Source organism: Chrysoperla carnea, chromosome 5, assembly GCF_905475395.1.
Source record: "Chrysoperla carnea chromosome 5, inChrCarn1.1, whole genome shotgun sequence".
Classification (NCBI taxonomy): domain Eukaryota; kingdom Metazoa; phylum Arthropoda; class Insecta; order Neuroptera; family Chrysopidae; genus Chrysoperla; species Chrysoperla carnea.
The window spans coordinates 65851541-65862831 of record NC_058341.1 but is presented as its reverse complement, the minus strand read 5'-3'; the positions used below and the strand labels follow the sequence as shown (position 1 = coordinate 65862831).

General features: G+C 30.3%; 2 protein-coding genes across 2 annotated transcripts; both read left to right on the top strand.

Annotated features, from left to right (window-relative positions):
- Positions 1 to 1644: 1644 nt before the first annotated feature.
- Positions 1645 to 4693, top strand: LOC123301320. Its single transcript, XM_044884056.1, has 7 exons — positions 1645 to 1897; positions 2275 to 2493; positions 3087 to 3182; positions 3315 to 3443; positions 3715 to 3962; positions 4059 to 4230; positions 4491 to 4693. The coding sequence occupies exons 1-7, from the start codon at positions 1645 to 1647 to the stop codon at positions 4691 to 4693; spliced, it is 1320 nt and encodes a 439-aa protein (XP_044739991.1).
- Positions 4694 to 6979: 2286 nt separating this feature from the next.
- On the top strand, positions 6980 to 9796 carry LOC123301319 (uncharacterized protein K02A2.6-like). Its single transcript, XM_044884055.1, has 2 exons — positions 6980 to 7139; positions 9060 to 9796. The coding sequence occupies exons 1-2, from the start codon at positions 6980 to 6982 to the stop codon at positions 9794 to 9796; spliced, it is 897 nt and encodes a 298-aa protein (XP_044739990.1).
- Positions 9797 to 11291: the final 1495 nt, after the last annotated feature.

The following is an 11291-nucleotide window of genomic DNA, read 5'->3' as shown; positions in this document are numbered from 1 at the left end:
GTGATCTAAATCGTTATCTCGATAAGTTTATAGATGAATTGAATGACCTACAGTGTAATGGACTTCGTATTGATGATAAAATTTTTCAAATTAAAATTAAAGCAATTATTTGCGATCGACCTGCACGCTCATTAGTAAAATGTATTAAGAATCATGGTGCGTATTACGCTTGTGAACGTTGTGAAGTTCAAGGTGAATATAAGGATGGACGTGTAGTTTATATTTCTGTAAATTCACCTTTACGTACACATGAATCATTTTGTCAGCAGACAAATGAAAATCATCACACTGGCATATCACCACTTTTACGCATAAATAATTGTGATATGATTAACATGTTCATTTTAGATTTTATGCACATGGTTTGTTTAGGTAATATGAAAAAACTCTTAGTGGATTATTGGCTGAATTCTAAATCATCTGCAAAATTAAGTTTTTCTGCTAAACGTGCTATTTCAGAAACATTAATATCATTTAAAAATCAAGTTCCTGAAGAATTTCAAAGAACAACACGTGATATTAATGATATTAGTAAGTGGAAGGCGACAGAGTTCAGATTTTTTTTATTATACATTGGGCCTATTATAATGAAACCACATTTATCACGAGATCAATATAATCATTTTCTATTGTTGCATGCAGCTTGTCGAATATTATCATGTAATAAATTAGCTGTTAAATGCAATCAACATGCAAAATTATTTTTGATAGCATTTGTTCTCGATGCTATAAAGCTATATGGACCAACAAGCAATGTTTTAAACATGCATTATTTAATTCATTTGGCGGACGATGCAAAGTACTTGCAGTCTTCACTCAGTTATTTTACAGCATTTCCGTTCGAAAATGCTTTAGGTAAAATTAAATCTCTATTACGAAGTGGCAATCGTCCTTTGGCCCAAGTATGCCGACGTTTACATGAAACATTTTTTGGTAATCAGGCAAACGTACAAATCAAATCTGAAATTGAAGTGTTAAGTAAAAAGTGCATCACAGAAAAAGGTTGGGTAAAAATTAAAAAAGTACGTTATAGAGATACAATTCTTGCATTGAATGAAAGTAATAATACAGTACTTTTAGAAAATGGGAATATAATGAAAATAAGTCAAATTTATTTAATGCCTAACACATCGGAAATTAGAATTTCTGGAAAAATTTAAAAAAAAAAAAGCCCCATTACTAACTTATCCATGTACCTCGGAATTTTTGAATATGTGGAAAGTATCGAGAAGTGAAACGACAGATGTTACATATAATTTGAGTTCCATAGTGCAAAAAATGGTTACTTTTACCATTGAAAGTGAATTGAGTGAAAAAATTTATGCAATGCCCCTTCTTCATGTGCAATTAAAAAATTAATAAGTAATGAAAATTTTTTAAGCCAAAAATGAAAAAATTGAAATCATACATTGAAATCTATTTATAAAAAATATTCCAGTTCAGTTCGTTATTTTTGTTCTTATTTATGGTAAGAAATAACAGCTTAAAAACGTTTAAGTGACAATTTTTTTTATAAATTGAAATAAATGACAACACTGTTTTCATATGTATGTAAGATCACATACATAAGAATTCTAAACTTTTTAGTAATCAAATAATAAAAACATATTTGATTTTTTTTTTTAAAGATATAAATTTAAAAAAATGTCTAAACGTCAACATAATTATACTTTAGTGTGCTTTATTGATGAACTGTTGAAAAATAATAAAAAAAGCATTGATGTGGTTCCATCCAGTTGGTTATGTTACAAGAAAAATGACAATAGTGTTCTCTGTCCTTTTATAAGTGATTGCTCGAGTAATTCCGACATGCATCAATTTCATGAAGCTGTGAAAAGTTTACAACCACCTTCTAAGTCGTGGAAATTATATCCAATCGAAATAAAAGGATATGCAAGTAAGTAATGAAGCATATAATATTATCAGTAATATTCTCACAAATAAAAGCTATTTTTTCTGAGGAATAAATATGACTTTTTTTTGGTGGTCAAACAAAAAAATTAGTTTTGAAAACTAATTTTATTTACATTCATATAAATAATACACAATCAGTTTTAAAAATACATAGTTAATATGTGCTTTCATTGGCTCTCTTATCTTTTGTTAGTGTAATGTTTGTATTGTTTTTTAACAGAAGAAAAAAATAATTACTTTTCGTACACATTTTTTTTTTTTTTTATTACAATTAAAACGTTTTTGAAGATAATAATTTATGTATAAGTTGTAGAATTAAAATTTATTATTTAAATAATTTTTTCTTTAACATAATTATAGGCAACTATGAAGAAGCATTAAAAAAACTGGCTACTCTAGAAGTAGAAAGTGATGTATTTTCCAGTGACTTTGAAAGTAAAAATAAATCGACAGATAAAAACGTAAGAAAACAAAATCGCTTGAAAGGACAAAAACATAGAAAAGTCAAAAATTATCAATCTGCCTTACTAAGTACAGTTGACTTAACTCAACCGATCGATGCGAACCAAGCACTTTTAAGTAAGTTCAGCATTAACAATATTTTAATTAATTTTATTCTTACCTATATGAAATAAATCAAATTGGATAATTTTCAATTTCTAAAATTAGATGATAAAAAAAATTTTGGTGATAAATAAATATTAATAATGTAATATTTTCCAATGAAATTTTTAAAATAGTGTGGTGCTTAACAAATTGTAAGTTATTGATAAACATTGCAACTCTAATTCCAAAATATAGTTGCATATACAAATTGTTTATTTCAAAATATTTATGAAAATTAAAAGAAGCTAATCATTATTAAATCATTCTGGAAATCATTTACTTTTATTTTTTAACTTGAATAATTAAAGCTGAAATTTTTTTTTATTTATTTCTAACTTAGAATTGTACTGAAGTAAAATTATAGTATGGTCAAATAACAAAATATTTAAATTCTAATAATATTTAATAAACAAAATAATTTTGTCTTAAAAATTATAGTTAAGAAGAAGCCAAATGAATAATACTATAATTATTTTTTAAATAGATGCTTTGATTAATTCTAAACAAATTTTTGTTGTATTTTTTTTATAAAAAAATATTAATTAAATTGGAAAAATTTCTTTTAGCACGAAAAAGAAAGCGTTCATCACAAGAAAATAAGGACTCACCATTACCTTCACCAGAGACTAGCCAAGATAATACATCAGTGGAAAATGAATCACGTAAGATACGAATAATAATCACGTAGATAGATTATTAATTTTTAAAATATTATTTAAAATGTTTTCTCTGCTAACCTAGCTAGTAGGAATATATTATTTAGTTGAAAATAAGTTTTGTATTTAATCTTGAAGGTGGCTCTGAAGAGGAGGCAACAAATTCATTTAGCCCTGCAGAAGAAGCTGGAATGATTGATAATAGAAAAGCTGTTGAAAGTCAATTGCATCATTCTCAACAAGATATATTAAATACAATTGTTCAAGGTATTGTGTGATACTTACATTTGGTACTTATTTTTATTAATTTAATGGTTGAAAACTGTTTATATTAAAAAAAATAATTGAAAATGAATATGCTCAAGTTTATTCATGCTGAATTTTCAAATTTGTAAATATTTTTCTGTATATTTTTGACAATCAAGAAAGAATACTTAATTAATGTTAAGACCAATTTTTATTCAAGAATTGAATTTTTAAATTTCAAATCGGAAACATTAATTGAAACAGTAATTAATCGTGTAATATTTTTTTTTAGAATTTGCGGATTTGAAGCAAACTTTTTCCAACTCCTTCATGAAGTTAACAGGCCAAATATCGACAATGCAAAGTGAGATCATAGCTATGAAGATAGCTGTTGAAAGATTTGTAGATCATAATCCGAATCGACTAGCACCACCTACAACAAAGCATCATATTACTTTGAAGCTTCCATTTACAACGGTAGAAAACTTCAAAGAATTTGATGCAAAAATTAAGGTTGACGAGGCCTTAAGAAATGAAGTAGTGAGTATTTTAAAAATACCATAGAGTATTTTAAAAATACCTGTAATTAATCGTTGTTATCTTTATTTGTTTTATTAATTGTATCATTATTTTCAGTTTGATATAATATGGGCCCAGATAGACGTTAATCAAAAATCCATAAATAAAGTCGTTGGAAATATATTCTTGAAATTTTGCAGTCGAGAACTATTAGAAAATTACACTGCAAAGAAACCAGTTGCAGGAAAGCATGTGATGTCGGAAACAGAGTTTTATAAATGTGCATATTGTAAGTATTTTGATTGTAATTTTTGACATTACTTAATTTTGAAAATTAAAAATCGTTGTATTTATATGAAATGCGAATGCCAATTTTTTTTTTCATTTTATACATATTTATCTGTATTGCTTTGCTTTTATCTTCAAAATTTTCGTCATGTTATTGAATTAGAAAGTCAAATTTTTATTTATATGTACAATTAATTTTTATTAAAAGAAATTTATGATTTGTTGATAATATTAATGAAAATACAATATTTTTTATTACAGCTAAATTGAACGAGGTATTCAAAAATGAGAAGCAGCAACCAATAACCGACACCAACTTTTATAAAAGTCTTGGGGCTGTATTCAACAGCGCCAAGGACCGAGAAGGGCAACGGAATTTAAGAAGACAAAAAAAACAATCGGAAAATTTACATGATGCCGAAGAAGACAGCGTTTTTGAAGAAGTAACCGCAAATATTGAATAAAATATCTTGTAAATTCAAAATTCATTAAAAAAATTTTTTATTAATTCTTTTTTTTATTTGATTGTTTTTAAGAATAAATATTTAAAAATAATGACGATCACTTACTTGTTTAACTACCCTGAAAATTAACTTTTGTAAATATTTTATTACTGATGACAAATGATTTGGATCTAAGCAGCTGTTGCATTACTTCACTTCTCAGCGTGATTTCATTTAAGAAAAATTGGATCAGTCTGTGATCAGTGCTGTTATTCGAGAATCAATCCGGGATGGATTAAAGTACCCCTATCAGGGCCATAACAGCTTAATAAATGTGGGCCGGATATGTGCACCAGCTTCAGGCCCGGACTGTCTCAAGTGTTACAAATTGTTACGATGTAACCATTCATTAGTGTGAAGTTGTCTTCATATTCAACCTTCTTGCGGTTAGCACTAGCCTTCATTTTATCTATTGGTCTGTTAAACGTCAAAAATGTTAGGGTTTTTGTTTTTTTTAATAATAAATGTAGTGGGGAGAAAATTCGTTAGATGGTTATAAAAATTAAATACGGCTTCCTCTTATGTGGTGGACCGTGATGGAAGACAGAGCACTGACATTCGATGAGGATAACCAACATGGCTTACCAGATCACAATGTGGTTTAGTGGTTTTTAAAAATTAAAAAGAAATAAAAGTACGATAATTACGAATATACACGATGTCTCGAAGGTACTGTTAACTTTTGATTTTGCTTTGCTTGCATTTTTATCAATCAATCCACGCTATGTCGAGGTAAATTTTAATAATTTTAAATCGATACATACGTATCAATTGGTCCAAGGATGTTGCGTTATGGTTTTTTTTTTATATTCACGGCGTGAAAGGCGCTTAGACTATTTATAATAGTTATATAAAACGTTTTCAAGAAAAATCTAACACGTGCCTTCTGAAGATGTTTTGTATGCTTATGTCGCGGTTTTTGCAACTACAAACGTGTTAATCGTTTCATGTCTACACATTCTAGATTTTGTTGATAAATTTTGGTCGGTATATACCGTTTTAAGTAAGTTTTAAAATTAATATATGGTCAAGATTGTTTTGTAAACTCGTGTTAGTAGCGCGGTTTATTATGGCGTTTTCATTTTAAGTATAGGTAAAAACGTATTAAAGTTTCATTATGGTACGCTCTGTTTTCGTTGGTAAAATTTAAGTCGATACATATATACATGTTTTAGTAGATTACTAGGTTTAATTTTAGTGATGGTTGCGATTAATCTATAGTAGACGTAACGCGTCATGTCGAACGCACTTGTTGAGTTTTTCTTGATAGTTTCCGTAAATTAGTTTAATATTGTTGTTCATTATAACGTCGTTATTCTTATTTAAGTTGGTGTAAAACGTGTCGAACGTTTCACTATTATTCAAGTCTGATTTTGTGATAAAATTTATTTCGGTATGTATATGTATATGTATGAATATGTACTTTATTGCATTTTTGGTAATTTAAGTTCTTGCTAAAAATTGTCAAATATTATGTTTTTGATATTGTTAATTAAATAGTTATCTACCTTTAGGTTGTTTGAGTAATTCATTACATTTTTTTTTGGTAATTTAAGTCTTGTTTGAAAAATTGTAAATGCTATATTTTTGATATTGTTAAATAAATTCTTATCTACCATTAGGCTGTTTGTGTAGTTGATTACATTTTTGGTAATTAAGTTCTTGTTAAAAAAATGTAAATGCTATATATTTGATATTGTTAAATAAATTGTTATTTGCCAAGATTTGTGGTGTTTTACACTAACTGTTTCAGACACTGGTGATATTAAGGTTGATCTATACTGATGCATATTGGGGTTCCTTGACAAGGAATTAGATCAGCGAATAAATCCTCTGGGAATGGTTTTGAGTTCTATTACTCGATACCCTGCTTTGGGCCCACTTTAACACCTGGTACTCGCTTACAGCGTAGCTCTCACTCCGATTAATTAATTAATTAATGATCATTTTCACCGTCTACGTAACTTCGTCAAATATGTTTGTATATCTTACAATATATCATACGTTAACGCACCCCATCTAAATATTTATTGTTACATTTGGTAGTAAGCGGAAATAATATGCATCAGTGGGTGCAACGTTTTCTCGTGTAGATTTTCCTTAATAATTTGCTATATATATGTATATGTATGTTTTGAGTTTATTTTGATTTTACTTAACGCTTTGTTTATTTTTTTTTTATGAGAAAAAATTGCATGGATCGAGAATAGTACATAAAAAAATTCGTTAGAAACAAATTGAATCAAGATGCCGGAATCAGCAAATGTTAGTATTGATGGAGAAACACGGAGATCTGTCACAGCTGCAACATTATTATTGGTTACTCAAAAGTTGGATACTCTAGTGGATTGCGTAAACCAGCTGACAGAAAATGTGTCACAACAAACCAGCAATGTTTCTAAGATGAGTATTAAACATAATTGTTCTTCTAACATTGAAAATTCGTTAATTCGTGACTTATCTACTCGCGTGCCGGTATTAAATATTCTTATTTCTACTTCCATAGTAGATTTCTGTATGGAAGTCGAAGATTTAATGACATTAAATGTTCTTAAACAAGATATGATTATAAAGTTTCTTACCTCAAAGATGTCGCCTGACTCTAGGCAACTATGGGCTTCATTTATCATACAAGATTTGTCGTGGGTCGTTATTAAGCAGAGACTTTTGGCGTTGTTGTCATCATCTGAGATTCACCAATTGGTGGACAAAAATATTCGTAGAAAACAGAATGTAAACGAAAAGTTTTTTACTTTCGCTTCCGATATTCGGAGGTATTCAAGGATTCTTTGTCCTAAGCTTAGTCCTGTTGAAGTTATTGAAATCATATTTTCTCATTTGAATCATTCAACCTTTGATCTCTTAAAGCTGTACCCTCAACCTAATAGCTATGATGAGTTAGAGAAACTCTGCGTTAAGGTTGAAGAAATTCAATCACGCGTCAGAGATTTGTCTCAAAATTCTGAGCAGCCAAGTTTAAGTCCGTCCGTCTCTAATCCGTTAGGTCACACCCAGTTTGAATCGAATGGTGTGCCAAAAGTCGAAGCTTTAGTACGGTCGACTACAGATTCGTCTGCTTTACATGCCAAATAGGCTCATTTATATTCATATACGTCTCATCAATTTTATATATATGTCAATTAATTTTAAGTTTGTCCGTCTCTAATCCGTTATGTCACGCTCAGTTTGATTTGAAGGGGTGCCAAGGGTGGAAAGCTAATATTACCGTCGATCTCAGTTTCGTCTGAGACCAAATCGACGACGGGCTGCCCACAGCGAGGCACCTCTACAAGTTTAAATTCGTATACCTCTCATAAATTTTATATATACGTCAATTAGTTTTAAGTCAGTCCGTCTCTAATCCGTTGCGTGACGCCCAGTTTGATTTGAAGGGATGCCTAAGGTGGAAAGCTAATATTACCGTCGATCTCAGTTTCGTCTGAGGCCAAATCGACGACGGGCGGCCCACAGAGAGGCACTTCTACAAGTTTAAATTCATATACGTCACCCAACAGGAATTCGTTTGTTGACGAAAACGCCCCTCAGGCTATGTGTAGTTTTAAATGCTGCACTTTAAAGGGACATAATTGCCCAAATAGGGTTCCGAACATGGTTTCGGCCCATTCGTCGAACATAAATTCGTAACATTTTTACAATATTATGATGAATTAATCATCTATACTTCATCCTTGGACCAACATTTATTTCAAATCGTTAGTATTTTATTAAGATTTAAGTAATTAAACCGTTCGTCGAAAAGACAATTTTGTGAGTGACACTCTGTCACGTTTAGTTGATGTTTATGTGAAAAATGTTAAAGAGGAAAGTATTTCAGAATCTGACCCAGTGGCTTTATTAAATACATTAGTTCATCCTACTCCGCAAGGGTATTTATCAGTACGTGAAGCTCAAAGGCTTTCAGAATATTGTAGTTCCGTTTACGCTGACATAAAGTCAGGCAAAAATGTTAAAAACTTCTTTATTCGTGATGGTTTACTTTGTCGTTTCGTCGGAAAAAATCGTAACAAAAGAATCGTGTTACCGAATACCATGTTGAGTTTTGTTCTGGAATATTTTCACTCCACTATGCACCATGGTACGTTAAAAACCTACCGGGACATCGCTAAAAGATTTTGGTCCCCAGAATTGTTTAAAACTGTAAAAACTTTTGTGAGTGAGTGTAGGGTATGTGCGTCTTCGAAATCGTCGAACTTAAATAGTGCTCCAAATCTGGCCTTAATACCTCCAAACGAAGTGTGGTCTCATTTATATATAGACTATATTGGTCCCCTAATTACATCTACTGATTCTTCCCGTTTTATTTTAGTGGTTGTTGATGGATTTTCCAAGTATGTCGTAGCGAAAGCTACACGAAGATCAACTGCGGATGTTACTACCGCTGTCTTAAGAGAGATTTTCTTACAATATGGTTTTCCTAAATTACTTACATCGGACAACGGATCGGCGTTTAGAGCACAGAAGCTCGCAGATTTTTTAATGGCTCATGGAGTGAAAGCAATTTTTACATCTGGATATAACCCAAAAAGCAATATGAGTGAACGTAATAACCAAAATATTAAAACGAATTTAACAGCCATTATGAAGCAGTATGGTTTACAACATAAGATGTGGAGTAATATGCTTCCATATGTCGTATATAATTACAATAGATCGTTTCATCAAACGATTAAATGTACGCCGGCGGTTGTGTTTTTTGGCAGAGAATTGAACACTTCAATGGATCTCGCACTCAATATTGATTTATGTGACGAAAAGCCAGACTTAAGTTTTGTAAGAAAAAACCTTAAAGAGTATTTTGTTAAAAAATCTAAGCCAACTCTCGATTACGCATCCAAGTTTAAAATAAACCAATTAGTTATGTTGAAGAATCATGCCTTAATATCTACAACTGAACGGGATAAGAAATTCATGGATAAATACAGTGGTCCTTATAAAATCGTTAGATTCACAACACCAGTTTCTGTGGAACTTCAAGAAATCGGCTCGGAAAATGTTAAGAAGTCGCACATCCAATATATCAAGCCCTACGGAAGTGGTAGCTAACTAATTAAGTTATTTTACTAAGTAAGCTCCTTCAGAGACATTATCAGTTAATTTTCTTTACCTAATAAGTTTATATATAAATTTTCGTATTTTGATTCACAATGCAAGCAATAGCATATGCGTAAAGAGAAGTATACATATATGTATACAGAAAAAATTTTTGTTCTCCCAAAAATTTTTTTTCCTTAGGCCGCTTGGGATGTTACGATGTAACCATTCATTAGTGTGAAGTTGTCTTCATATTCAACCTTCTTGCGGTTAGCACTAGCCTTCATTTTATCTATTGGTCTGTTAAACGTCAAAAATGTTAGGGTTTTTGTTTTTTTTAATAATAAATGTAGTGGGGAGAAAATTCGTTAGATGGTTATAAAAATTAAATACGGCTTCCTCTTATGTGGTGGACCGTGATGGAAGACAGAGCACTGACATTCGATGAGGATAACCAACATGGCTTACCAGATCACAATGTGGTTTAGTGGTTTTTAAAAATTAAAAAGAAATAAAAGTACGATAATTACGAATATACACGATGTCTCGAAGGTACTGTTAACTTTTGATTTTGCTTTGCTTGCATTTTTATCAATCAATCCACGCTATGTCGAGGTAAATTTTAATAATTTTAAATCGATACATACGTATCAATTGGTCCAAGGATGTTGCGTTATGGTTTTTTTTTTATATTCACGGCGTGAAAGGCGCTTAGACTATTTATAATAGTTATATAAAACGTTTTCAAGAAAAATCTAACACGTGCCTTCTGAAGATGTTTTGTATGCTTATGTCGCGGTTTTTGCAACTACAAACGTGTTAATCGTTTCATGTCTACACATTCTAGATTTTGTTGATAAATTTTGGTCGGTATATACCGTTTTAAGTAAGTTTTAAAATTAATATATGGTCAAGATTGTTTTGTAAACTCGTGTTAGTAGCGCGGTTTATTATGGCGTTTTCATTTTAAGTATAGGTAAAAACGTATTAAAGTTTCATTATGGTACGCTCTGTTTTCGTTGGTAAAATTTAAGTCGATACATATATACATGTTTTAGTAGATTACTAGGTTTAATTTTAGTGATGGTTGCGATTAATCTATAGTAGACGTAACGCGTCATGTCGAACGCACTTGTTGAGTTTTTCTTGATAGTTTCCGTAAATTAGTTTAATATTGTTGTTCATTATAACGTCGTTATTCTTATTTAAGTTGGTGTAAAACGTGTCGAACGTTTCACTATTATTCAAGTCTGATTTTGTGATAAAATTTATTTCGGTATGTATATGTATATGTATGAATATGTACTTTATTGCATTTTTGGTAATTTAAGTTCTTGCTAAAAATTGTCAAATATTATGTTTTTGATATTGTTAATTAAATAGTTATCTACCTTTAGGTTGTTTGAGTAATTCATTACATTTTTTTTTGGTAATTTAAGTCTTGTTTGAAAAATTGTAAATGCTATATTTTTGATATTGTTAAATAAATTCTTATCTACCATTAGGC